Here is a 26,273-nt window from a genome sequence, read left to right on the forward strand (position 1 = left end):
TGTGTGACAATGTGCAGAGTCATCGAGCAGAGATAAAGTGATCAGTGGTGCAATACAATACTATGAATGTTGTGCAGTTTGTGCAGATATAAAATGTCATCATTTATAAAGTGACCAGTAGCAGTAATAGTAGTGCAGCTTTAGGCATGCAATTATACAGAAAGTCTTTGAGTGCTTTCAAGTGTCTGGTCCTGTGGATTATTGATCAACGACAGTTGTTCAAGAATGTAGAGTGCCAGAGCTACAATGATCAGTGCAGGAATACTGTTCCACAGGCGTGTGGAAAAATGCATAGAGCCACTGTAGAGTTGAGTTACTGTTTCAGGAGTTAATGGTGAGAGGGAAGAAGCTGGTTGAATCTCTGATGATTTTGGTGCACAAGGTTCGATAGCGTTTATCTGAAGATAGTAGCTGGAAGAGGTGGTGAGCAGGGTGTCGGGGATCCAGTAGGATTTTCCATGCAATAGCAAATTTAGAAAGTTTTTGTTTTCATTTTGACGCCTGCTCTCACCATGCTTGAGCACTGAAATTTTTTTTAGGCAAAGCCTGAAAGTAAGGAAAAATGTCAAAAATATCCAGAGCTGTGACGTATCCATGTATTTTATTGGTGTTTTTATTAGCGTTAGCCTTCATTTGGCAATGAAATGTCACGTTGCTTCGCAGCATAGCCACGTGCTAACGCAGGTCTCCGCTGAGACCAACAGCTTATGGCGGTCCAGCATGAACCCAGCAGGCTTCTGGCACCGAGGCATTCGCTTTGCCGCTGATCCTCCATCTGCCACCGGATGCTCTGTGAAGAATCACCGTGTGGAAAAAAAAAACCCCACTCACGTGGTTGCTTGCTTCCATGTTTGCACATCATCATGGATAAGTTCACGACAGTTACACTTGATTAAAAAATGTTTTAAAGACAGTCTACCTTCGCTCAGGACACATCTGTTACAAACCGCAGCCAACGATCTGGCCCGGTGGTTTGGAGGTGACATGTGTAAGTAAAGCACGAGGGAGGCAAGGTGCTTTTTACCAGCTACAATTTATCTGCCTAATTCAACAATCTGCAGGACAACAAACACATTCACTGTGTGATACAGTATATTGAAAGTGAGTAGAGATGGCAAGACATGAATATACAACAGCTAGCTAATTTGAACGCTCCAGCAAGCTAGCTCAACAGAAATTTTCACTAGTAGCTTGAGCTACACGACAAAGTCAAGACAGATAGATCAGAAAGCGAGCAAAATCAAACGAAAGAAAGAAAAAACCCCCCCACAGACAAATAGTTTCATGCATTTGAGAAAATACCAAGCCCCGTGTTGCAAGCAAGCCAATACATGAGGGCTACAATCTTATTTGAGCCATAATAGTGCAGAGGAAAAGGAAAAGTCAGGATGATGTTGGGGCCTGTGAAGCAGCCGACTATCTTTAAAGTCTTTCCTTGGTGAACATGATTCTTAGCGATGACAAAGACTTGATCTCTCCACAAACCTTCACCTCGCCACAGTCCTACAAGGGGAAGACCAGAAATCCGGAGAAAGTGGAATACTTCCACCCTCCCATCAGGTTGCCCCTCTCGAGTTTGAGATACGCCTTGTCCCCCCTTTCCATCATCACCAGGCCAGCATTAGTGGCAGCTTCCCTGGTCACATCCTGGTCACCGGCGAAGGCTGAGATCACTGGCCAACCGTTGACAACCAAACTCACCTTGAAGAAACGGGGTATGGGGAGTGGTAGAAACAGTCACGTTACTGAGTGAGGGGTAAAAAGAAGAAAGAACATACCTGTATTGTCTGCCTGTTGTAAACTTTGACCACATGAAAGCTGAAACTGTAGACTCCCTTTCTTGGAGCCACAAAGAGACTCCTGGGGGGATCATAATGGCTACCGACGTTCACCAAAATCTGCGAATAAGGAAGAGACATGTTCATTCCTCCACTGCTCTGCTCTCCGCCACAACAAAATCCAACCCACCTGGTCGAAGTAGATGGTCATCGTGTGGTTGCTCATCTCCGAGGGCTCGTGGTTGGTATTGCGGATGGCGGAGAACGCCACCCTGCCCGTCCCCGACCTCACCGACATGCCCAGGGCATTTCCCGATGGCTCGGCGGAGGGGGTGGAGTCACACACCACCAAACATTTGCCCTCCAACACGATAGGCTCCGTGTCATTCTGGCAGCGGACCCCCGGTGGCGCCCAGCAGGTGACCAGAAGCAATCCGGCAAAGAAGGGCCAAGGAGGCTGAAACCGCATCATTCTCAGGATTTGTAACTTGGCGCGATCTTCACAGGTGATGATGGTGCTCCGCTACGGGGTCACGGGACATGATGAGGCTCTTCAAGGAACAGCTCTCCCAAGTCTGGGTGGAGCTCTCCTGGCAGCAAACGGGAAGCCCTTTTTTGGGCACACAAGTGGTGAGCGATCCTATCTTGGGTGGCGAAAGGCTCACACGCCTGCAAAATTTGAGGTAAAAATATTTCGTAGCTGAGTTGGTCGAATCCTTTTGGCTATATGTCCAGGTCAGAAACAGAAGAAAGCTCAAAATGTAAACTTCTAAGTATTGGATGGTGGCGGCTTGAAACCGCTATCACACCCAACCTGTTGGCAAGAGTCAATTAACTGAATTAAATATTGTAATGAAAAGGTAATGGCAAAGTGCCATTTGCGAATTGGGAAAAAAAAAAAAAGAACCGTAGACACGTCTTTCTGTTAATCAAAAACCGACAGACATCACATGCAGGAAAACTTACCGTTTGTGTGTGCACACAGACAACTTGTCCACTCCAGCTTTGCCTCTGCTATTTCTCCCCGCTCATTCCCGGCCAAATTTCCTCTTCTCCGCTGTCCCTCCCCTCCATGTTGGTCCCCACCATCCCCCTCACTCCCACCTGCTTCCCTTCCCGCCTTCTCAGACTCTATTGGCTGAGAGGACAACATCGCATTCCAAGCAAAATGATCCATTCTGGCTCAGGATAACGGATATTTTCTCTTTCAGGCTGTGCATGATGTCATCAAAACAAACATATACTATTTTAGTCCATGGTGCAATATGGCTTATTTTGTTGTCCCCCACACTGGGTTATCTATCTCATACACAATCTTTGGTTCATTTTTTTTTTTTTGCTTTGCCAAAGTTGCTTTCTTTGTCCAAGTTATTTAATCTGTCTTGAGGTCATTTTCTCATATTTGAGTCAGTGAAAGGTGACCGGAACTGTTTGGTCCATATTATGGCGCAGTCTGCAACTGCGCCATAATTAATCAATTAATCGCCTGATCATATTAAAATGGGGCCTTAAAACAGAAGTGCTAAAAATATAAATTCCACACTGTCTTCCAAGAGCTCACAGTAAAAAACAGAAAAGGCAGCATATCACATTTGCGGAAATATGCGCGCCGTCCCTGCCATCACAATCCCTTAAAGGGATGCCAGACTTGACTCTGAGTGCGCCTGATCCAATCTCAGTCCATCCACATCCCAATCCTAAAGTCTCGCGAGGCCTGTCCCATTTTAGACACCTATCTATCTGGAGTACATAAGACATATTCAAAACAGATGATCATTTTTATTTTTTTATTTTTTTTTAGTTGCAGATCCACAAAAGCTTGAAAAAAAAAGTCAAGTTGCTGAAAATGTCACATGATCGTAAAGTGGCAACCATGTGACGAGGGGAAATCATGCTCGATGTTATCCGGAGCAACTGCATTCCTCTGCGTCAGAGTTCTCAGGTGAGTCACAGGTCGAAACGCATCAACCGTTGGACCCTGAGCGGGCGTGATTCTTCCGGGTGTCCCGCCACCGACGACAGACGTGTACATGAGCGAGATCATCGCAGTAAGTGTAAACTGACACTTATTGCACTTTGGTTACTAGCCACTGTCTTGTGTTTTCTTGCCTTTCAAATGCGATGTTGCTGTCACTCCTTGAATGAGTTACAAGACCAAAACACGAGGAAACGTTGTGTGAAAACAAACAAACCCAAAAAAATGAAGCTGACTCAACAGTTTTTTTTTTTTTTAAATGTAATCAAACTAGAGTAAAATGTCACCGCAGCACACATACAACAGAAATGCATTGACTAGTCCGAACGACATCAGAACGAGCTTTGTAAGAGGAGAAAAACGTGCCGGCAGACAAGCTTTGAATCATTCCTTCGACAGTTTTTCCACGTCAGTTTTGTTTCCCGTTTGAATCAAAAGAGTCACGCAGGCGTGTCAAAGGTTTCAAGGACAAAAGAGAGCATGCATAGCCGTGCAAGGTGGAGCCTAGACAAACGACTTCTCGATACAAATGGCAGAACTTGTCTTGGTTGTGTCGCAGAAAATGGACTCCCCGTGCGGCGTTCCGGCTCAAAAGCAGTTGGAGTGTCCCTTGTGCGAGCAGGTGCTGAACGACCCCGTGACCACGCCCTGCGGACACAACTTCTGCCAGGCCTGCCTCCAGCGCCGGTGGGGCGACAGCAAGGCTTGCCGCTGTCCCACGTGCGACAAGGCCTTCACAAACCGGCCCGAAATAAGCGTCAACGCCGCCTTCAAGAAGCTGGCCGACACCTTCAAGAGGATGACGCTTGGCCTGTCCTCTTCGCCGCCGCCCCGAGACGGCGAGGTGCCGTGCGACGTGTGCGCCGCCGCCTCCCTGCAGGTGCGCGCCCTCCAGTCCTGCCTGGTGTGCCTCACCTCGTATTGCCACACCCACCTGGAGGCCCACCGCAGCGTGGCCACCTTGATGATGCACCGGTTGATAGCGCCGGCCGCCAATCTGCGGGAGCGTCTGTGCGGGCAGCACGATCAGCTCCTGGAGATGTTCTGTCGGGATGAGCAGCAGTGCGTTTGCCGCTTCTGCACCGAGAGCCAGCACAAAGACCACCTCGTCGTTCACATTGACGAGGAGAGCAAGGAGAGGAAGGTAAGGCCGCCCTTTTGTTGCCATGGCAATATTTCCACATCAACATGGGCACAGTATGGACCAAAGTCTTCAGGGTTGGTCTCATCAACTTTGTGGAGATGTTCCTTTTCTGTTCCCAGTGCACGTAGCAGATGAGTTTGCTGTCGTGAAAAAATTTTGAACACACAAATTTGGGGGAATTTCTGGTGGAGATAAATAATTTCTTCATCTCGGTAACTGCCTGTCATTATTTCTGTCAAAGGATCAAAGCGCAGCAATATTTGTAATTGAACCTAACCACCCGGCTGCCGTATGAGTGACCTCACCAGTGTGGACAAACTGCTTTTTTTTCAAGAAACTTTTCATGTGTGTCGTTTATGCGAGACCGCTGAAACCATTTCAGGTCCAAATGGGGACGACGCAGGCCGACTTTCAGCACAAGATCCAGGAGCGACAGAACAAAGTGGAGGAAATCCAAAATGCTCTCAAACTCAGTAAGGTGCGTCCTAATCCCTGATGAAAATTTCCCCGACCTGGATGTCCCTGAGGCGGCGTCACCCTGTCCTCCTTAACCAGATAAGTGCGGCAAATGAGAAGACAAACAACAAACACCTCTTCGACCGCCTGATCGCTTTGGCCGAGGAAACGCGATTGGCGGTCGACGGCGAGGTTGAGCAGAGTCAGAAGGCGGCCGAGCAAAGGGCCAAAGGGCTGGTGGGCGAGCTCCGGCGGGAGATTGCCGAGCTCCAGTCGAGGAACGCAGAGTTGGCGAAGCTCATGGACACGGACGACCATCTGATCCTCCTCCAGGTGAGTTTGAGGTGTCAATATTTTGTCGCCAGTCATATTCAGTGTGTCCTTTGACCTCTCTGCGTTTATGTGAGGACAGAGGTTTCCCTCACTAACGTCGGCTCCCCCGACTAGAGAATGGGCGGAGATCAGCGTTCACACTGAGCAATGTGTGGGGACGTCGAGAAGAGCGCTGTCAAAAATGGTCGCCGCCCTCAGGAGTGAGCTGGAGGGCCTGCAAACGGACGGTGAGTTGCACCCTTCAAAATATTTCAACACGTTACGAGCCGAGCTCATCATCACGGTCGTCTTCTTCACGCCCTCAGAAATGAAGCGCATGCAGAGTTACGCAGGTAACACTTTCGTCACTGTTCTCCTCTCGGGTCACGATTGTTCAAATAAAGAGAGCTTCTGGTTCCAACAGTGGACGTGGAGCTGGACCCGGACACCGCCCATCCCAATATTTGTCTTTTGGACAACGGCAAGCGGGTGGGCCGCGCCGAGATGCTGCGAATTGTGCCTGAGAACCCTCAGCGCTTCGACCCGGTGATCTGTGTTTTGGCCAAGAGAGGCTTCTTGTCCGGCAGGTTCTATTTTCAGGTCACTATCTCTGCTGAGCGACATCAACACCAGCGCGGCCATACTTTTCGGTCTCTTTATTCAATCTTTCTCTCCCATCAGGTGGAGGTGGGGACTAAGACTTTTTGGGATGTGGGCGTGGTCAAAGAGTCAGTAAATAGGAAAGGCCTGATCACCTCCAAGCCTGAGAATGGCTTCTGGACGATGCGTCTCAGGGGCGGGGACGAGTACCGTGCTTTGGACTCACCGTCTGTCCTTTTGACCTTTGACAAGAAGCCGCAGACGGTCGGCGTGTTCATCGATTACGAGGAGGGGACAGTGTCATTTTTCGATGTGGATGCCAGGTCTCACATCTACACATTCACCGGGTGTGTGTTCTCCGAGAGAATTTTTCCATTTTTTAGTCCCGGAGTTTGTGATGAGGGAAGGAACGCTGCGCCGATGATCATCACCACTGTAAACAAGTTAACACTGGCACCTTCACCACAAACTGATGTGGCACTTACCGGCAATGCATGAGCTTTGTCACAACAGTAAAAAACATGTCTGTCTTTGAGTATCTCTCACTTTCTTTTTTTTTAACTCATGCTCTGTCTAAATTTAAATACTTGAATAACTGGCTGGCAAAAAAAAATAAAATAATCTCAACACTGCCAATGCTCTTGTAAACAAATAGCGAAATCGCACCACACTAAATAATTACACAGCACATTTCTTCAGTTCTCATTCAATAAAAATGTGTCAACAACTGTGAAATGACTTTTAGTATTTTTAGACAAACAGTACTAACCCTTTGTAATATCTATTGTTGCGTAACTTCATCTAACAATTACCCTTAAAAAGTGTTAGCGAATACACACCATCAGTGTTGAATCCTTCAACGACAATCGTGAGGAAGACAAAATCGTCAATTGAAAGTTGTCTTCTTTGTGAAACTGTATTGCTTTAAACAAGCAACAATAGAGGTCAATTTCGGAGACAGCGCCAACCTAGCTCGACTAAGTTGAAAATGGGAGTTGAGTATGTTGAGAATAAAAAAAAGGAACAGGCAGGTGAGGTTGGACACAGTGACGCTATGAAAGAGGAGGTCATCATGTGTTTCGGTCGAAAAGGGCCAAAAGGTCACGGGATGCTTCGAAGGTTCTTTGTAAGTCATAGACACAATTTTTGTTTGTGTTAAGTGGTCATCAGTGGACGTATGTGGGATGTTGTTAGCTTTCTGGGAGGAGGTCGAATGTGCAAGTGTACAGTGAAGGCCTTGATTTGGATGACTTGTGACTTTGGGTTTTTAATTCTTTGTTTTATAGCTGCTTCTGTTACGCTGCTATTTGCCAGAATATTCCGATAATATTACATTGTTTTATAGATTATGTTCGCAAGATGCACATTTCTCTTGAAACATGAGAAGAAACATCACAGCTACTGATGTGGGAGAAATGATGGTCTTGTGCCATGAAATTATGTCACTTCAGTGACAACTTTGCTATCATTGGGTTGTGTTGTGCCTTCCCTCATTATGAAATTTAATGACTAGGTTTGAAGCTATGAACTACCAATCATGTCTTCAAACATACAAATTCATGTTGGTCTGAGTCATGTAAAAATTTAAGATCTTAAGTCATGTCTCATTTGTGCATTCACGGGCTGGATTTCTAAATCAACACAAGAGCAAAATCTTCCAGCTTTAATCAATGTTTATGTTTAAAGGTCATATGTGGACCATTTGAAATCGGCTTTGTTAACTAAGGCAGGAGATAAGTAAGAAAAAATGCTCTCCACGCTTACTCGACTGATTCTGTAAGACAGTGCATGGATTGACATTGGGTAGATAAGCCACTTGGCAGCCTTGAACAGTGCATGGGACGAGCTCTGCATGCAGTACTAGAAAAAACAAAAAGAATGAATGAGCTGCTGCACACTAACATGACGTTTTTGTCGCCTGCTAGGTATTTATTTTGCATGGCTATGTTGTAATGTCGATCCCATTTAACACTGGAAAAATGCACAGTACTTAATCCTACTACATTATTATCGCTTACTGATGGGTGTTTGTTTGTTTGTTTGTTGGACATATAGACAGATAATAGCGATTTGAAATGTAGTAGTAGGAAGTACAATCTAGTCCTACCTGTCGTTCTTTGTGTGTTTTAATTTGTTTGATATTAATATTGTAGGCACGGTAGACCAGTGCTTATCGCGTCAACCTCACAGTGCAGAGGTACCATGTTCAATCCCGGACGAGCCTACAAAAATGTCAGTTCCATCAATTTGACACTCAGACATTAAACATAAGCAGGAGAATCAATTCTGGTACCGGGGGGACGAGGAGACGCGTTGGTTTCAGTTCTCTGCACGTCACCCAAGGATCTCCCCTCTCATTTATTGGGAATCTAATACATGGGCATGCCCAACCTAAAGAATGAGGGCTGTTGAAGACACACTGAACTTGTTTGACTATGCGTGTGTATGTGAGTGAAAATTACATACATGTGTGCAATTATTACAAAAACACCAAGTTACAGCTGGTGTTGACAGTTCCGTCCACGTCCGACCTTGCTCTTGTTTTGTCTTTCCAACCACTTTCTCGGAAAGGTGGTTGCGTCCCTCAACTGCCACCCAGTGCACTAAGCATTCTTATATTATAAATGTGTGCATATCTTCATTAAAAGCATTATATTTCTATTAAAAGCACAAGTGTTCTTCATTGCAAGCATAATCGATTTATCATTAATAATATGCAAATGTATGATAACTAAAAACAATCAACCTAACACATTTTTACGTCGTTACTATTAAGCCACGCCCTTGTGGACAGGGGCCTTAAAACCAAACAGTCAAAACAACTGTTCCCTGACCGGGAATCGAACCCGGGCCGCGGCGGTGAGAGCGCCGAATCCTAACCACTAGACCACCAGGGACATGTTACAAGTCGGACCAAAAGGTATTTAACTATATGACTTAGTCAGTTCTAATACGGCATTCAAACTGTGCATGATTTTTTTTTTTTTAAATAAAACAATGGTCTCGTTTTTAATGACCGCTTATCTAGTGTATCTAAACGTTAGTCGTGATGGTGTAAGAAATGTTTTGGGGTGGTACAGTTTGAAAAGGTGAATGCAGTTGCGGCTAGTGGCCTACTAGAGGGAGCCACTGCGCGCTCGGCCTCTTGTAACATATCGAAGCAAAGAAAGGAGGGTGGAAGGAAGGGAGGGAAGAAGGAAGGGAAAAAGAAAGAACCTTACCCCACCCCACCCCACGATGGCGGCCACCATAGACAGCAATGCCGTGCAGGCATCCAAGAAAAAGCATCTCGGTATCCCCGAAGCAGTGTTCGTGGTACGTGAACGCTGGCCCGTCTCGCGCGTGTCATGTGCGGAGCCTCACATTGGCTGTGGAGGGCCGTCTCTCTCGGTGCTTGTAGGAAGCGTTTTGAGAGCGTCATGCTAACACAGAGCTAACGCGCTAACATGCAACTCAAAAGTATGTGCAAGACCATTTACGGGTTTGAAACTGAAGTTATTATAGTTCCGTTGTGCGGCCGGGCGTCCGCTCCCGCCATCGTTCTCGATGAATTCCAAAATCCTGAAAGCTACGTTTAAATTCACGTATGGGGATGAGCATCTTTCTATCATCAAGGACCCATTGCAAATCATTTTTATACTCATTGCAATCCCTCAACGAGAAATGCAGCGATATATTTGAGTTGCATGTCACACGCGAGAAGCGGGTTTCCATGCTTGAGCTGGGGGAGGTAGCTAAGTTGCCTTGCTCAAAGGCACAGCATATAATTATGTACCAACAACTATAGTTTAACAGAAAATTGGAAAAACTGAAGACCCAGGCACTTTTCAGGGAGTCGGGCCAAAATAGGGTTCTCCCAAAAGAACCAAAATTACCTTCACAAATTCTGTGATTTGAGCATTAGCGATCAGGTCTGCAGGTTCCACGAGCAAGCCTTCACCGATGTTTAAGTTAATTGAAGTTGAGGTAAAGTTTAGGTCAAGATCGTGTACTTCGCATACAAGCACCTGTTGTTAATTTGTATTCACAAAGCATAATATGTACTATTGCAGTGTAATTATGTGGACAATTTGGGCCTGTCTGTTTTCTGCACTTTGTCTGTTTTTGCGATTAAATGACATGAAAGAGCTTTTTGAAAGACCTTTTCAATTAAAAAAATGGATTCTGCTAAAATAGACTCTTAATTGCTTTGTACGTATTTAACATGGAATACCAAAATTTTAAAAATAAATTGAACCTAGAAATAAGAAAGCACATGAAGTTGCTCAGTGTTTCGCCTTCTCCCGTGTTGAATTTGACAGGAGGATGTCGACTCATTCATGAAGCTGCCTGGCAATGAGAAGGCGGACTCGGCTCTGAGGAAGTTTGATGAGCAGTACCAAAAGTACAAATACATGGAAGTCAACCTGTCGCAGAAGAAGCTCAGGTAGGCGGAACGGGAGGCGCCGAGCCGGTTGGCCTGTCGGCCTTCCATTCCTGCTTCCTTATGTAATTCCATCCTCTGCTGGCTTTCAGGTTGAGAAACCAGATCCCACAGATCAGACAGACGCTAGAAATCCTGCGACACATGCAAAAAAAGAAGGTGCGTATTACTTTTTCCGACGGCCGTTCTGGTCTTGAAACTCACGTTACTTTGTTGTCCTCGTCACCAGGAGACCACAGAGCCCATGGAGACGCGCTTCATGTTGGCCGACAACGTTTACTGCAAGGCTTCGGTACCGCCCACTGACAAAGTGTGCTTATGGCTCGGAGTAAGTCAACTGAGTGCGTGCGTGTGGGGAGCACACACGGGTGATCCTCTCACCTCAGCTAATTGTACGCTCGGACTCCACCACATAGGCAAACGTCATGTTGGAGTACGACATCGATGACGCTCAGGCCCTGCTGGAGAAGAATCTGTGCACGGCCTCTCGCAATTTAGAGACCCTTGAGGAGGACCTAGATTTCTTGCGAGACCAGTTCACCACCACCGAAGTCAGTATCCTTCCATGTGTCGGCAACGCTTTTGTGTGGGTGTGGGTGTGTGTCTCCGTACTTGTTGCCAGTTGTGTACCTTTTGGCCCTTGACCACCCCCGCTCACCTCAGACATGGCGCGAGTCTACAACTGGGATGTGAAAAGGAGGAGCAGAGAGAGCCTTCTCAAATCAGCAGACAAGTCTTAAGATTAGATGAAGCCCGCCCCACCCCACCGCCAATGATTTTTCTCTCCAATCAATATGCGAGATGGATCAAGGGCCAAGTCTATTTTCAGGTCCAAATGAACAAACGAGACTTTTTCAGTTGATTACTGGAAGAAACGTAGATGCGGAAAACATGCATGGTGACTCTCATCGTGTGCTTCTGCTCCTTCTTATTTTTGTGCTTTTTCTTTGGACTCTATTTATTTGTCTGTCATTAGGACACAAAGAACAGCAGTGGGCCATCAGACAGAACTGAAGTTTGTCACTTGGAATCTTTCAGCACGTGACGTATTATTTCCCCAAAGTCAAAAATTGGGGGGGGGAGGCCAACTGGACACTCGATGCAGAATGTATTGACCGCATTTCTCGTATCCCAATACAAGACAAGCAGAAGTGCATGGAAAGAGAGGCTGTGTCCCAAGATTGGGAAGGGAGTTGAAAACAATGTCAGCAGGTCAAATAAAAGATTTTGAACATGACTGTGCTGCTGCTTGTGTCCCAGGAAAAAAAAAATCACAGACTTGCACATATCATGGCCAGTGGTTTTATTTCGGAGACTATACGAATCAGCAAACCACACCTTGTTTTGAGGATAGAGGACACATTCCGGCAGCGATGGCAACGTCCACCTTTCTCGTTAACTTCCCGATGATGATGTCAGTCAGAGCCAAGGGGCTAATAGTAAAGCTTAACCACATGGCGCGGCAAAGGGCGACTTCATTTGTGACACATTAGTAGGGATGCACCGAAAATGGCCCTAAAAGTGCAGTTTCAGTTCTCGGCTAGCAAAATTACATGGCTGAAATGACGCAGATGAAAACTTTGAAAGAAAGCGCTCTGTCATCTGGGAGGTCTAACCAGTGTGAAACCCGGCTGGTTGGATGTCTTGGGGCACACTACCTTGGAGCTCAGGGTAAAATTCCATCCAACCATTTTCTGATCCGCTTAATCCTCACAAGGGTTGCGGGGGATGTTGCTGGAGCCGATCCTAGCCGTCTTTGGGCAGTAGGCGGGACACACCCTGAACCGGTTGCCAGCCAATCGCAGGGCACACACTCACACCTAGGGCCAATTTAGAGTATTCAATCAGCCTGACATGTATGTTTTTTGGAATGTGGGAGGAAACGGGAGTATCCAGAGAAAACCCACGCAGGCCTGGGGAGAACATACAAACTCCATACAGGGAGGCCGGAGCTGGAATTGAACCGGTACCTCTGCCCTGTGAGATTGACGCAAGAACCACTGGACCACCAGCTGCCCAGGGTAAAATTAAAATATGGGGGGAAAAAAACAAAACGAGGGGTGAGGGGTCATGCCGGAGGCAGCGGTGCGTCATGCCACCCACGGTGTGCCCACGCATCCAGGCCCATTGAAGTCGGCAAAGGTGGGCGGTGAGATTTACGGTATTTATTTTTCCTTGTAGAATTTGAAGGTATCCTTTCTTTTGGTTTTGGCCAGCGATTTTCATTTTGGTGCATCCCAATAATGAATGATGTGGCGAAAGCATTTCACAAACATGAAAGGTGGGATGGCGGCGGTGGGTAAACACTGACTAAACGCCAGCTGGACCAACATCGCTAGGTTGTACACTTGAGTCCGTCTCGTGTGGAAGGGCATTGCTAGCCTCCCGGAAAGGCAACATCCTGAAACGTTCAGTGTGACGCTTTGCCGACTCTTGACAAGCTTTCCGGTTTGCAGTGTGGCTCCACCCGGAGTCCTTCCAGAAGTGAACGCAAGCAGAGTCGGTCCCCAAGCAGATGGGACAACAATCCCAAGTGGATCAAGTTTGTGTGTGTCATGACCGAATTGCATATTGGAGGAGACCCACTTGGAGCCTGGACAAGCGCGTGTACTGTATTAGTATTTGGGAAGTGACTTTCTCCACTGATGATCCAAAAAAGAGCACCGCCGCTCAGTTGTTCTTCTGCCGACTTGCCCCAGACGAGCAAAAGACGTCCGCCGCTTTGCGGCCAGCTGGCCCCGTGGGACACATCAGCAGATGCAGCGGCGGTCACTCTTGGTCACCTCCTCGGAGGAATGAACTACATTGGGGACGAAGCCGCTCTTGACGCCCTCCCAGCCCTCCTGGATGCTGATCTCTCCGGAGCGCACCAGGGCGAAGATGTCTTTGGTGAGCTCGGTGAAGGCGCGCTCCACGTTGATGGCGTCGCGCGCCGATGTCTCGATGTAGCGCATGCCGTACACCCCCGCCAGCCTTTCGGCCTCCTGCCGGCTCACCTGAAAGATTGGCCCAGAAAAAGAGAAATGGCTTCTTTCACACAAACTTTGAACGGGCACAGCGCTGTCTTTTCTTCCCAGTACATTCACTTGGCAAAGAGAATATTGTCTGTTCCACTGTGACAAACTATCAAAATGGGTATTTTACTTTTATTTTATATATAAATTTTTGGAAAATTTCACAGGGTGGAAAAAAATATTTTTACTTGACTACATTTCAGTTTCTCTTTTTTTTTAAACTTTTAACTTAAAAAAGGAGTCGAATCAGTCCTTTTATTTTTACATACTTCTGTGTACAGAGAATATAAGAAGTCTAGTCTATTCATCCTTGTTCAAATGATGCGTTCTGAAATTTTTAAAAAATTACCAAAGTTTTTTATTATTAATGGTAGCTCTAACTTGTGCAACTCCATTTTTAATTTAAGCTATTTGATAGGGGAATTTCTTTCTTTTTTTTTTTTTAACCTCAGGTAACATGGTTGCAGAAGTGTGCACACAGCATCCCCCTGAAGGTATTGTGCTAACTGATTAATCTTTGGTGATGAGCAACGTTGGGTTGGTATACAAACATTTGGAATTGTGGCCAAAAGGTTCAACATTGGTTTCAAAATGTTGCAAAAATCCCCAAAACAGATAGGAAAATGTGTGTTACAGAGTCATGGAACCAAGGTCAGGCCGACTAGAACAGCTGAACTTTATTTGGGGTTAATCAGAGGCCACTATAAATAGTGGCAGTTCAGTTGTTCATTTTAACTCACCTTTCGATATTTTTTTCTATGCAGCTATAGGTCACATAAATGGTGAAACAGTTTAAAAGTGATGGATCTTGGTGTCAGTTTTGAAATAATAATAAGCAGGCGTCTGAACAGGGGCGTGTAGACTTTTCATATGCACTGTAAGTAGAGGATGCAAGTTGTTTTGCGAGTTGTAATTCAGCCGCACCACTTCCCCATTGTTGCGAGAGGCGGGTCAGCGTTGGCTGGCACGCACCTGCCGCTGAGCGTCCAGGTCGCATTTGTGGCCCACCAGCAGGAAGACGATGCTGTGCGGCTGCACGTGACTGCGCGCCTCCTCCAGCCACTCGTGCACGTTCTGGAAGGAACGGCGGTTGGTGATGTCGAACAGGAGCAGCCCACCCACTGAGTTCCGGTAGTACGCCCGAGTGATGGACCTACGGGCGATACAATTTCTCATATGGCACTGCTGAGGGGCTCAAGTTACATTTTTACATTCTTGTTTTCACTTCTGCCAGACTTTCTCATTTGATGATTTTGCCCACCAATGATCCAATTTGACTTAATCTGTCCGGAAATGACAGTTGGGACTTGAGCTGGCGTTGAACTTGTTCCGTCCGCATGCTTGTATCTCCAAACACAAAATTCATCTTTCCCTAATGAAATGAATGCAAATGCCATGAATCGAGGTCCTGCGTTAGCCCGTCGATGGCATTTTCCATCGCATCTTAGCATTAAGCTAGCTGGAGCCTTCCTAAGGTGACATCGTTTGGTTGTTTGAAAGATCCCATGTGCCATTTTCAGAGTTTTGAGTACCAGATATTTTGACATTCAACTTCAACTAGCAGCTCCTATTGAATCAAATGTTCACCATTTGCCGAATGGCTGCTTAGCCGTAAAATCACACGAGTTTCCCATCAGGCACCATTGCATTTATTGACTACAAACCACGTATCGTTATCGATCTATGCCAGTGATGTATACTGTAATAGAAATATTTAGTTCTCTTCTATTAGATGGCAAAAGATAATTTAACTCATGCGTTGACTTTTTGTTGGGGTTTTTTTCGGATGTGAAATGTTCCTCGGGTCAGTCAAGGTTCGGGAAACTGCTTTGTATGACATTGTGTTACGCTGAACATCGTACATTGTTTTAGGTTGTTTTTCTTGTTGTGTCTGGGCAGCTCAAGTATTTCTATATTTGTACGTAGGCACAATTTCTATTTGTTGACTTTGTTTGTTTGTGTCGTTTTAAATTAATAAGAGCCCGTTTTCCTGCTGGAGCAAACAATTGAGGTGGTAATTCTTGTTTTAACACCTCCAGGCTGCAACACTTCTTTGCCTGACGTTATGTACACTTTTCCTCACGTCATTCGACCCTCACTTTTCTTTCTTGTGTCACGCTTCTCTGACAATAATTGTTTTGCGGATGTCCGCTGTGGTTTTTTTTTTTCAAGGACATCTATGCAGACAGGGCCCACCTGAAACGCTCCTGGCCGGCGGTGTCCCAAATCTGCAGCTTGATCCGCTTGCCCGGCTCGATCTCCACCAGCCGAGAGAAGAAGTCCACGCCCACCGTGGGGTCCGACACCTGAGCGAAGCGGCCTTCGGTGAAACGGCGGATGAGACACGACTTGCCCACCGTAGAGTCGCCGATCACGATGAGACGGAACTGATACAGCCAGATGGCTTCCATGACTCGCCTCTGCTCGACTGTTGCTCGACCGGTTCTGTCTTCTTGTCTGCGGCGCCAGGGACGTTTCCCAAAGTGAGCGAGAGAGAGAGAGAGAGAGAGAGAGAGAGAGAGAGAGAGAGAGAGAGTGAGAGAGAGAAAGAGGAAGAGAACAACTGCAATGAGCCAAATCCACAGCTCACGTTGAAAGTGCTTTGACATGCGCATCGTTTGTTCCGCATCCATGCTCGTACCGCTCACATCCCAGATGATCTTTCCCCACCGAAATCAGTGAAAAAAAACCTCCATCCAAAGCTGTTTTTCACAACAAAAATTATACTCTGTAATATTGTCCTTTGTACAAATACACACTAATGGCATATTGAAATAGAATGCTACAAATTACAATTTTTTTTTACTGAAGTACAATAGACATTGTGCTGCTCCTTCTGGTGTGCACACCTTAGCCACCTGGGGGCAGTATAATACAGACGTACGGAGACACACAGTGTGCCAGAGTAATTATCATTCTCTGCAGAGGATTAAGAATACATGCCTCTGAGTATTGCTGTATTATCTACGTGTTGCTCCACCATTTGTTTTCAAATAGCCATCGCTTGAAGGGCTATAGCACCACGACGCTGATGCAATGCGTTTGCCCATTTATGGTGTTTTGCATTGTTTGTAGCATTAAGCTAAATAGACTTTTCTAAAGAAAAAGCTATGTGGTTGTTTTGAACACAAAACCTGTAATTGTTCATGTTTAATTTGAGAATACACTTCAACAGGGAATGGCAACAAAGAGATTGACGACACTTTCTTTTTCATGAATTGTTCAATTTTTGCCTGCAAGTCAAAGCAAAGATACTTGAAAAACCCGCAGGTGGGGTCACCATATCTGAAGGCACTCCTTTATTCTACATGGACACTAGAAGGATATTTCACCTCAACTAAAGGGCATGAAATGTATTCTGGTCTACAAAGTATTTTGCAGAGTATTTGTTCATTCCAAAGGTATTCGTCCACACCAAACTTGTGCTAGCATGGCTTAATGCACACTGGAAACTAAAAGGGACTTTCCCAAAATGTTCCCACAAGGTTGGAAGCATAGAACTTTGTTCAACACGTCTTGCTAAGATGAAGAAAGAGATTTACTGTGGATGTGTGCAATATTTCAATATGAGTATAATAGCAGTCAGTGGCACTTTGCGCAGCCTGCTATTGGGGGGGGGGGGGGACGCAACAGGTCAACTCAATCACCAGACACAAGAGAAAAAAATTCACTCTTGCGCTTTTCACTCAAAGGATTTTGGGGAGTTTTAATACTTTTTGGATGACTGCTGCCCCTCAACCCCTGGCCCCACCTCGTTTTCACGAGAATGTGTGACCTTCCCAAACATGGGATTCCACTCTCAGGAATTTGGCTTGCATCTTAGCGTGTGTGTGTGTAAAAAACGATGGCCTTAACTTGATTGAAGGATGCCAAATAAATTGGAGGATATGGCATGATACTAGTCATTCTACTAGTGCGCAGAAATATCAGCTGTACAAGGTAAGAGTGGTACTGTATAATCCTTACTAGTTACACAGCCATTCTACTTGTGCACTGAACTCTCAAAGTATTAGAAAGCTCTTTGCAAAACTTAACACGTAAGACGCAGTAATAGAATGACTGCTAACTTCTGCTTTGTATGACTGTATGATATTTCTGCACACTAGTAGGACAACTACACAGACTAATAATTTATCATTCACTCCTGTCTTCTACTGTATGGGATTTGTGGGCACTAATAGAAGAACTGGGGCGCACTAGTAGAACAACTATATAATACAAGACAAAACTCTGCAATAGTTGACCTATGCATGCTACTAGAAGTAAAAAACTGTTTTTCCATGAACTGCCATTGACTTCTGCATGACATCTGTGCACACTAGTACACACAACTGTGTGGGCTACAAGTTGTACACATACAGAATGCCAACTAGTGCAGTTTTGCCTCACTGGCAACATGCAGTTGTTCTACTAGTGCCGTAGTGGAAGCGAGCAGAGGAAAAAATGTTACTAAAAAGAGTCATCCTACTAGTGCATTTGTATATAGAGGAATTAATTAAGAGCAGGGGGAGGATACTGAATAAATGCTCAGTTGGCTTTCCATAGGAGGATGCCCTTGGCGAATTGTGCACCTGTGTCATGTCGACCTCCCACTCGATGGTCATAATATTCCACGCACGACATAATTTCTCTTTCACTTTCTGACAGATCACTTTCGACGGAGTGCACAAAACGTTGTTGAAATGACACAGACCTACTTGAGTGAACCGCTGGCGGCGACGACAGAGGCGGCCGTGTAGGCCCCGAAGTTCCGGGCTGGACTGGTGCACCCTCCCCGCTGCTGCTGGTGATGAGGAAGACACTACAGGCGCACTAAAACGTCCAGGCTCACTTGGCGGCCGCACGGCAAACCCGCACAGTCATCTGCGTGTCACGCGTCCACGGGTCGGGGGAATGGCAGGGATAGCAGCATCATAACGCCTGACTCATCCCGCATCAGTACCACTACCGTAAAAGACCGTCGTGACGCGCAACGCGGAAGTCATACACGTAAAATAAATAAATAATACGAAGAACACAAAGAATGAAAAATAAATAAACAAATAAATAAATAATAAAAACAATTTCGCGAAATATATTAATCTACTAGGACCAAAAGGTGGGTATGTCACAAAGACGGAAATATTTAAAACGCAAAACAAATCAAAAATAGCTCACAGTCCATGTGCGCACAAGACTTCTGCGCAGAACCTGAAAAAACCCCCCCACATTGCTGGGATATGTAGTTCACGAGTAAATTAAACATACGATTGACGTCATAGACCGTGACAGAAAGGGGCGTGGCCGTCGTAGAGGACGTGCACATAAACCGCAGGCTAAATAGATAATAAAATTACATCTCCATTTTGTCTCCTTCACTTGTTGCACGGAGAAACTTCAGCTGCTTCTTCTGCTGCTGCTGCTTCTTCATCTTGGAACTCGGGACGTTTTGCAACTTAGACTCACCATAAAAGTAAGTTTCCCCTCAACAACACGAACAGCAACGACAACGCAACTTTCACTTACGAGTTGAATTTGTTTCCGAGACCAAGCGCGTAACTCCAATTTACTTGCACAGTCTATCAAATTATAGTTCCCTATTGAAATGTAAAGAATGTGTTCCAGCAACCCCAAAATACACTTGCTTTGGTTTTATGTGATTTGAATCAAGAAAAATAGCACACCTTTTGATGAAAACAGAAGAGACCGTGTAAATAAATAAATCAATTTAATAACTATAATTACTGTATTTTGGGACAAGACGAAAGTTAGATTTGGGGCAGGCGGCATCTACAGCCACAGACATTGCAACAACTGTCGCCAACAGGACTGGGCATTGAATTGAAGCTACAACTCCATCCATCCATCCATCCATCATCTACCGCTTGAAGCTACAACTCAACAATTTTTTTTCATGTCATTTGACCAGTGGCGTATTTTAAGCTTCTTACTCGTATCTCAAATTTTGGCTCGCAACACAAATAAAAAATAGATAAGGAAATAAAAAGTAATAACCGAGTGTTAAACATTTGCAAGGAGTTTCATAAGTTAGCGTGGTTGTAATTAATACTCAATATAAATCATAAAAATCAGTAATAGTGACGGCCTGGTAGTCCAGTGGTTTGCACGTCGACTTCACAGTGCAGAGGTACCGGGTTCAATTCCAGCTCCGGCCTCCCTGTGTGGAGTTTGCATTTTCTCCCCGGGCCTATGTGGGTTTTCTCCGGGTAATCCGCTTTCCTCCCACATTCCAAAGACATGCAAGGCAGGCTGATTGAACACTCTAAATTGTCCTTAGGTGTGAGTGTGGGCGATGATTGTTGTTCGTCTCTGTGTGGCCTGCGATCGATTGGCAACCGATTCAGGGTGTCCCCCGCCTACTGCCCGAAGACAGCTGGGATAGGCTCCAGCACCCCCCGCGACCCTTGTGAGGATAAGGCGCTTCGGAAAATGACTGAACGAATAATAGATAGTCACAACCCAGCAGATGGTGGTCAACTGGTTAGCACGTCAGCTTCACAGTGCAGGGTTCGATTCCAGCTCCGGCCTTCCTGTATGGAGTTCGCATGTTCTTCCGGTCCCGACGTGGGTTTTCTTCGGGTACTCCGGTTTCCTCCCACATTCTAAAAATGTGCATGGCAGGTTAATGGAACACTCTAAATAGTCCCTCGGTGTGAGTGTGAGCGCCGATGGTTGTCCGTCTATGTGTGCCCTGCGTTTGGCTGACAACCAGTTCAGGGTGTACCCCGCCCACTGCCCGAAGACAGCTGGGATAGGCTGCAGCCTGCGGAGCGACTCTTGTGAGAATAAGCGGATGAGAAAATAGATGGGTGGATGGATAATCACGACCCACTATTGACTACCTGAGTCGCATGGCTAACACCAGTTGGTTTCAGCTCTGATGTTACTTCACAAAGCAAAAGTCGCGTCTTCGCTGTAAGTTAACCAACATTTCAAAATAATACATGTTAGAGCTGGAATTGGAATAGAATGAAATACGATTTTTGCACGCGGTTATCAGACGATCACAGTGTGATTGAAGTCAATTTAGCATTGTACAATATTCGCTTTTCAACCTGCAATCCCCTTGTCATGTGGTGAAGTGAAAAAGTGTTTTTGTGAGTGATCTGTCTCCTCACATGCGACATCATTAGAGAGGCGTAGCGGAATTTGAGCCTCGCCATGCAGCCGCAGCAGCGTCTTCTCAAAGTGCTGGTCATCGGCGACCTGGGGGTGGGCAAGACCTCCATCATCAAGCGCTACGTGCACCAGGTGTTCTCCCAGCATTACCGGGCCACCATCGGCGTGGATTTTGCTCTCAAAGTGCTCCAGTGGGACCATGCCACGGTGGTGCGCCTGCAGCTGTGGGACATTGCCGGTGCGTTGCGCCACTTTTTTTTCGACCTTCCTCTTCCAACAAAACAGACTCCATCCAAACAGCAAAGACTGTGGATGATAAGCTACCATCTGCAATTTGTGTACACTTGTACCTCTATTTCCATGTTCAAGTCAGACAGTCGCAAAGCTCGTAATTCAAATTTACTTTTGAGATCAAAATCAGTGTTCTACATGGAAATGCTGTGAGTCAGTTCCAGCCTACCTCCCTCCAAAAAAATGTAATGTGCTTTTAATAGCGAAAAAAAATTGCACTCATAATATGGTGCTGGTAGACGCCATAGAGTAATTACCACATTAAATTAAATGTAAGAATTACACAGCTTGTGTGTCATTCATTGGCTTCTTTTGTTATGTGCGACTTCGCCACTAGGGGCAGTATAATACAGTCACAAAGACGAACAGAAGACTTTCACGACTACTTTAAGTTACTCAGTAAACAGCAGTAGTATTAGTTTGTTTGTTTTTTGCAGAGGATAAAGAACATGCCTGTGAATATTTTTATAAGCACCTTTTATGTCTAAATAGCTGTTGCGTTATGTTATAACACAGTGACTATCGGTCTTATTTATCAGCCTGTCTATGGCGTTTTGCGTCGTGTGAGCATCAAGCTCGTCAAATGCAAATTTGTGTATTTTGAAATACCCGAAACGTAAAATGCCTTTGTTTGTTTTTTTTAAAATTTTGAGTCAACTTCAACTGGGAGCGCCATGAAACAGCCATTTTTAAATTGTTCACTATCTGCCCAACTGCTGCTTGTTGAGTGGAGAGCCCCCACTGCACTCAAATCTCAAATTTTTGCTCGCAAGTCAAAGCAAAAGAATCTGCCGATCTCCCGCTACCGCTGTAGTCCAGACAATGATTTTGCCTCGGCTTGAGTGGCGGCAGGCAGTCCATAAAGCAGAAGTCTCCTAGCGCACGTCCGGCCATGATGGCGCATGTTGCAAGTCAACATGGTCACACTTTTTTCTTTTTTTTCTTTTTTTATTTTGAGAACAGGGTCGCATATTTGTGCTGATGCGACTGCTAGATTGGCATCATGCGGCACACGTTAGCATCCACTACAGGCTCGTGTGCACAATTCACACAAACCCAAAACAAAAGGTGCATTTTCCCCAAGATACTCTTCTCTGCTCCTTTTCATGATTCTGCCTTATTCGCATGAGTGGGAATAAAAAACACATTTGTTTTAATACATTTGAAACACAAAAATACATTTCATTAGCATTTTAATGTCTTGTTACTTTTTTTCATCTAGATCATTGACAAAAGCGAAACAAATCCTTGCTAGGCACCAAAGTTGAACGACCACTTGCTCGGCCCGCGTCCCGACACTCCATCAGGTTTGCTGCAAAGTAGCAATCAGATAGAAGCAAAGATGCACTTTATTTCCATGAGATGTTAAGCAATGTCTCTTTTTATGCAAATGACATGAGAATCTTTGCAGAGCTCACATTGGGTTCTGTGACATAAGCCCGCAAGATGTTCACATCATCTTATGGGATCGAAGTCTTCTTTGGACCTTAATGTAACTCTCATCCTCCCTTCTCCTACACAAAGGACAGGAGAGATATGGCAACATGACCCGTGTTTACTACAAAGAAGCTGTCGGTGCTCTGGTTGTCTTCGACATGACCCGAATCTCTACCTTCCAGGCTGTCCTCAAGTGGAAAGGAGACCTGGACTCCAAGGTGAAACAATTAGAAGGAAAACATTTGAGGCATTTTCCTCATGTTGTTGTTGTTGTTGTCAGGTTGCCCTAAGCAACGGGAGGCCGGTTCCGGCTGTCCTCTTGGCCAACAAATGTGACCAGCGGTGCCTCGGTTTGTGCCCCAAACTCCCCAAACTGGAGAATTTCTCCAGGGATTACGGCTTTGTGGGCTGGTTTGAAACCTCAGCCAAGGTAAGACTTCAGGTCTTCCACCAGGGAAAGCCACTCAGTCCAAAGCTGTTCTTCATTTGACGAAAATAGGGATTTTTGCTGGACTTGTGAGCGAAAGATATAGTTCTTTATATGCAGTGGATAGAAAATGCAAAAAAAAAAAAAAAAAGTCAGGGAAAGCCTACTAGAGCATCTGAACTTTATTCAGAGTTCATCATCAGGCCTCTGAATTGTGGCAGGTGTGTGCCAACATTCCAAACGTTTGAATGTGATTGGGAAATTCTCAACACAGCCAAATCCCACTTCGAAAGGGTGTGCACACTTATGCAACATTATTTCACTTTGTTTTTACTTCACCCACCAAAGAATTTCAATCGGGTCTCACAGGTTATATAACAGGTCACAACAATGGTGGCAAAAGTTTTTAAATGACTCGTCTCGTTTTTTGAATCCCCAAAACTTAGAGGGGGGTGTAGACTCTTTGTATCCACTGTACAAGCCGCTATATCGTCACGAGGGAGTAGGCAATGAGTGATTGGGAAATGTCATCTGTACCCAGGACAACACGAACATCGACGCGGCCATCTTGTGCCTGGTGAAGAACATCATGGCGGTCGAGGAGGAGCACGCGTCCAGGAGCGAGCCCGACGGCGGCGTCTTGGTGCTGCCGCGCTTGGACTACGGCGCCGGCGACAGGCCGCTATCGAAATGCTCCGGATGCTCTGGACTCAAGGCCCGCGACAGACATAGTGACTAAATCTCAAGCAAGAGACTGACGCTACCTTTCAATGACTAGTTATTTATCTTGTTGCTATGGACGTTTCTTATCTGGAGTGGCGTCAAGATTTCAATAAAGCAGTGCCTCAAAATAGTGGTGCACTTCAGACTATAGCCGCTAGATAGCGCCAATAAACTTCACAACATCAATTCACATTGCTTCCTTGCAGTGGAAGGTAACATCAGTAGGGGGTGCTAGTGCGCCATGATGTTGCTTTGCTTACCGCCAAAAGAGGAACAAGGCAGGACGATACATTGAGTATGGTCGTGTTTTTGGGGCTCTCATATCCTGCGTTTGCAACTAAAGTGAAGAGCAAATGTTATTACTGTGTGTTTTATGGAACACTACAATACAGTTAAGTTTAATGTCTCTTATGAAAAAATATAGAAAGAAATGATTTTTGGTGGGTTTTTTTTTTTTTTTTTTTAAGGTAAGGGCTACAACGGATTGATTTAATTTCCATTCATTTAAAATCAACAGAAGTCGTCGTGCTTCTCCTCAATCGCAGCACTTTCAAATTGTATTTTGACTGTTCAATAAGCCTGTCATGCATGTTTTTGGAATGTGAGAAGAAACCGGAGTACCCGGAGAAAACCCACGCAGGCCCGGGGAGAACATGCAAACTCCACACATCGGAGGCTGGAGCTGAAATTGAACCTGGTACCTCTGCACTGTGAGGTCAACGCGCTAACCACTCGACCACCGGGCCGCCAGTATGAACATTTATAGATGTAAAAACATGATTATGTAATACAGTTTAAGCATGTCAATTGCAAATACAGTATTCAGAAAACATTTAGTCAGCAAATGAAAAGTGCCTTCTCCAGTTCGGGATGTGCCGCAGCCCGAAGCATTTACGATCATCTTTCAATCTGTTGGCCTGGAACTCTGCCGCGATTTTGTTGCCGTTGCGGATGATTTGTCGAAATCATTGACATTGCCAATTCATAGTCTCGGCCGAGCTTCATCTGGGAGACTGAAGTGCGAGACAATTTCAGCCTTCACGAAGGCCTTTTCACTATTTTGTGGCAAAAATCTGGTCGGTATAATGAAGTTTACGTGTTGTGTTTGTTATAAAATCGGCAAATGGGAAATGAGTGACGTGAAATCGGGACTTGGAAATGTGGACGTTATAGGGGTGAAAACGTCAACTGGGTACGTTAAAACGAGATTTGACTGTAACCGTTTTTCATTTCTGATGGATATCTCAAGGTCAGAGTGGACGATAAATGACTGCAAAGGCACAGTCGCATAATCACCTACACCGGGATTTACCAGGGCATTATGTGACATTTTTCCACCTTTTCCAATTCAAAACTGCTCACTGGCCTTCAAGGCAGCTTGAAGTCCCAGTCCGCATGGTGAACTCGTGGGAACAGGACGAAATGCGTTGCCCCCCCGGGAGAAGGCAAAAATAGACACAGCATTAAATACGCACCCAAAAGTCTCCAACATTTTAAAGTCGCTACTGATAGATTGACAAACCGTAAACTTCTTATCATTTTCCCCAAATTCTCCAGTTGGAATCTCACACCTTGCGATGACCTTCACTCGGGCTCTGGTTAGCCTCTTCACTTCCTGTTTCCTCCAAACACACACACACACACACACACACACACACACACACACACACACACACACACACACACACACACAGCTGGCCTATGTCAGCCACACTGCTTCTTGATGAAGTGTTTTCCCACAAGTGGCGAAGCAGATGCATGCTGTTGGTCTTCTGTTGGGCTGTTCTGCATCTTTCAGCAACAACGAGAAAGACGCTGTACATATTGTATTAAGCATAGGCTTTAACAAGAGAGATGATGAGGAGTTGACAAGTGTCAGTAAAAAAAAAAATAATTAAAAAAAAATCCAGATGTCAGCGGGTGACTCTGGGCAAGAGACAATTAGCATACTAGGTGACAGTTAACCAAATGCGAGACTGTAGAAATAAAGAATGCTATTGAGACCTGATTTTCATTGCGGGCGCTTAATGCCTTGGCCTAAAAAAGGGAACGTTACAGGAATACTCTGTTCCAAATGTGACCTCATAAATGTCACATTAGCTGCCCTCTAATAAATGCAAAGTACACATCCACATCTGGTTCTCCACGTTCATCAATAGGCCACTTCGGACTTGGTTGACTTTTTATCTGAGCCTTTCCTCGCATTCTTCTCCTGGAGCCTGGCTGCCCTTTCGGGGGTCAAAGGGGGAGGAAAAAAGGTCGCGAGTTTGGGGTCACGTGTGCCAGCGTGTGCAGTGAAGGGTTGCAACAGGAGGCTCAGCAAGCCAGACACATTCCAGATGAAGAAAAATGGCAATTTGGGGGGGCTGTGAGGAGGTCATGAGAACAGCAGTTAGCGCGCGTGCACACACACACACAAGCACGCACACACTGTTCTAACTTCTTCCTTTCTTTTTAGAACAGTAAAAGCAGTTTGTTTGTTTGGTGTGCATGCTCCTGGGAGGTATGGGTTGCATGAGATGAGTTGACAGCGGACGTTGACTGTTTTCATTGGGCGGGCCGTTCCAAACCAAA

At 45.5% G+C, this 26,273-nt stretch overlaps 5 protein-coding genes and 1 non-coding gene across 8 annotated transcripts; 3 read left to right on the forward strand and 3 right to left on the reverse strand.

The window, feature by feature from the left end:
• Positions 1–1,014: 1,014 nt before the first annotated feature.
• LOC147208955 (cerebellin-1) lies at positions 1,015–2,880 on the reverse strand. 2 transcript variants are annotated; one of them, XM_086102801.1, is made up of 4 exons: positions 2,745–2,880; positions 1,969–2,388; positions 1,779–1,898; positions 1,015–1,701 (listed from the first exon to the last, which is right to left on the reverse strand). In XM_086102801.1, exons 2-4 carry the CDS (start codon positions 2,248–2,250, stop codon positions 1,504–1,506), a joined length of 600 nt encoding a protein of 199 aa, XP_085958927.1. In that variant the 5' UTR covers positions 2,251–2,388; positions 2,745–2,880; the 3' UTR covers positions 1,015–1,503. The 2 variants fall into 2 exon arrangements, with proteins under 2 accessions (XP_085958927.1, XP_085958922.1); XM_086102796.1 differs by having other exon boundaries at positions 1,969–2,447; positions 2,745–2,875.
• A 965-nt stretch (positions 2,881–3,845) lies between these two features.
• LOC147208956 (E3 ubiquitin-protein ligase TRIM39-like) lies at positions 3,846–7,000 on the forward strand. The gene is made up of 7 exons (XM_086102782.1): positions 3,846–4,897; positions 5,280–5,375; positions 5,453–5,686; positions 5,766–5,913; positions 5,992–6,018; positions 6,090–6,265; positions 6,347–7,000. Exons 1-7 carry the CDS (start codon positions 4,283–4,285, stop codon positions 6,761–6,763), a joined length of 1,713 nt encoding a protein of 570 aa, XP_085958908.1. The 5' UTR covers positions 3,846–4,282; the 3' UTR covers positions 6,764–7,000.
• A 2,090-nt stretch (positions 7,001–9,090) lies between these two features.
• trnae-cuc (transfer RNA glutamic acid (anticodon CUC)) lies at positions 9,091–9,162 on the reverse strand. Its single transcript has one exon. It is a non-coding gene; the product is annotated as a tRNA-Glu (tRNA).
• A 258-nt stretch (positions 9,163–9,420) lies between these two features.
• vbp1 (von Hippel-Lindau binding protein 1) lies at positions 9,421–11,925 on the forward strand. Its single transcript, XM_086102869.1, has 6 exons — positions 9,421–9,580; positions 10,567–10,691; positions 10,781–10,847; positions 10,918–11,016; positions 11,105–11,243; positions 11,352–11,925. The coding sequence occupies exons 1-6, from the start codon at positions 9,503–9,505 to the stop codon at positions 11,426–11,428; spliced, it is 585 nt and encodes a 194-aa protein (XP_085958995.1). The 5' UTR covers positions 9,421–9,502; the 3' UTR covers positions 11,429–11,925.
• A 51-nt stretch (positions 11,926–11,976) lies between these two features.
• On the reverse strand, positions 11,977–18,661 carry rab39bb (RAB39B, member RAS oncogene family b). 2 transcript variants are annotated; one of them, XM_086102855.1, is made up of 4 exons: positions 18,400–18,661; positions 15,899–16,159; positions 14,675–14,855; positions 11,977–13,684 (listed from the first exon to the last, which is right to left on the reverse strand). In XM_086102855.1, the coding sequence occupies exons 2-4, from the start codon at positions 16,111–16,113 to the stop codon at positions 13,439–13,441; spliced, it is 642 nt and encodes a 213-aa protein (XP_085958981.1). In that variant the 5' UTR covers positions 16,114–16,159; positions 18,400–18,661; the 3' UTR covers positions 11,977–13,438. The 2 variants fall into 2 exon arrangements, with proteins under 2 accessions (XP_085958981.1, XP_085958971.1); XM_086102845.1 differs by having other exon boundaries at positions 18,396–18,661.
• A 332-nt stretch (positions 18,662–18,993) lies between these two features.
• LOC147208960 (ras-related protein Rab-38) lies at positions 18,994–24,521 on the forward strand. Its single transcript, XM_086102835.1, has 5 exons — positions 18,994–19,154; positions 20,836–21,059; positions 22,637–22,767; positions 22,830–22,979; positions 23,518–24,521. Exons 2-5 carry the CDS (start codon positions 20,864–20,866, stop codon positions 23,713–23,715), a joined length of 675 nt encoding a protein of 224 aa, XP_085958961.1. The 5' UTR covers positions 18,994–19,154; positions 20,836–20,863; the 3' UTR covers positions 23,716–24,521.
• Positions 24,522–26,273: the final 1,752 nt, after the last annotated feature.

This window comes from Hippocampus guttulatus, chromosome 2 (genome assembly GCF_054856545.1).
Source record: "Hippocampus guttulatus isolate MCC_2025c chromosome 2, RoL_Hgut_1.0, whole genome shotgun sequence".
Classification (NCBI taxonomy): domain Eukaryota; kingdom Metazoa; phylum Chordata; class Actinopteri; order Syngnathiformes; family Syngnathidae; genus Hippocampus; species Hippocampus guttulatus.

Excerpts from the sequence above, each read along its gene's own strand:
- vbp1 (XM_086102869.1), top strand. The coding sequence starts at position 9,503 with ATGGCGGCCACCATAGACAGCAATGCCGTGCAGGCATCCAAGAAAAAG. Across the intron at positions 10,692-10,780 it reads CTGTCGCAGAAGAAGCTCAG|GTTGAGAAACCAGATCCCAC; the intron begins GTAGGCGGAACG and ends GCTGGCTTTCAG. Across the intron at positions 10,848-10,917 it reads GACACATGCAAAAAAAGAAG|GAGACCACAGAGCCCATGGA; the intron begins GTGCGTATTACT and ends CCTCGTCACCAG.
- rab39bb (XM_086102855.1), bottom strand. The coding sequence starts at position 16,113 with ATGGAAGCCATCTGGCTGTATCAGTTCCGTCTCATCGTGATCGGCGAC. Across the intron at positions 14,856-15,898 it reads GCCGGCCAGGAGCGTTTCAG|GTCCATCACTCGGGCGTACT; the intron begins GTGGGCCCTGTC and ends TATCGCCCGTAG. Across the intron at positions 13,685-14,674 it reads ACCTGGACGCTCAGCGGCAG|GTGAGCCGGCAGGAGGCCGA; the intron begins GTGCGTGCCAGC and ends CCAATCTTTCAG.
- LOC147208956 (XM_086102782.1), top strand. The coding sequence starts at position 4,283 with ATGGCAGAACTTGTCTTGGTTGTGTCGCAGAAAATGGACTCCCCGTGC. Across the intron at positions 5,914-5,991 it reads GGAGGGCCTGCAAACGGACG|AAATGAAGCGCATGCAGAGT; the intron begins GTGAGTTGCACC and ends TCACGCCCTCAG. Across the intron at positions 6,266-6,346 it reads CCGGCAGGTTCTATTTTCAG|GTGGAGGTGGGGACTAAGAC; the intron begins GTCACTATCTCT and ends CTCTCCCATCAG.
- LOC147208955 (XM_086102801.1), bottom strand. The coding sequence starts at position 2,250 with ATGATGCGGTTTCAGCCTCCTTGGCCCTTCTTTGCCGGATTGCTTCTG. Across the intron at positions 1,899-1,968 it reads TGACCATCTACTTCGACCAG|ATTTTGGTGAACGTCGGTAG; the intron begins GTGGGTTGGATT and ends CCTTATTCGCAG. Across the intron at positions 1,702-1,778 it reads ACAACAGGCAGACAATACAG|GTGAGTTTGGTTGTCAACGG; the intron begins GTATGTTCTTTC and ends CGTTTCTTCAAG.
- LOC147208960 (XM_086102835.1), top strand. The coding sequence starts at position 20,864 with ATGCAGCCGCAGCAGCGTCTTCTCAAAGTGCTGGTCATCGGCGACCTG. Across the intron at positions 21,060-22,636 it reads GCAGCTGTGGGACATTGCCG|GACAGGAGAGATATGGCAAC; the intron begins GTGCGTTGCGCC and ends TCCTACACAAAG. Across the intron at positions 22,768-22,829 it reads AAGGAGACCTGGACTCCAAG|GTTGCCCTAAGCAACGGGAG; the intron begins GTGAAACAATTA and ends TGTTGTTGTCAG.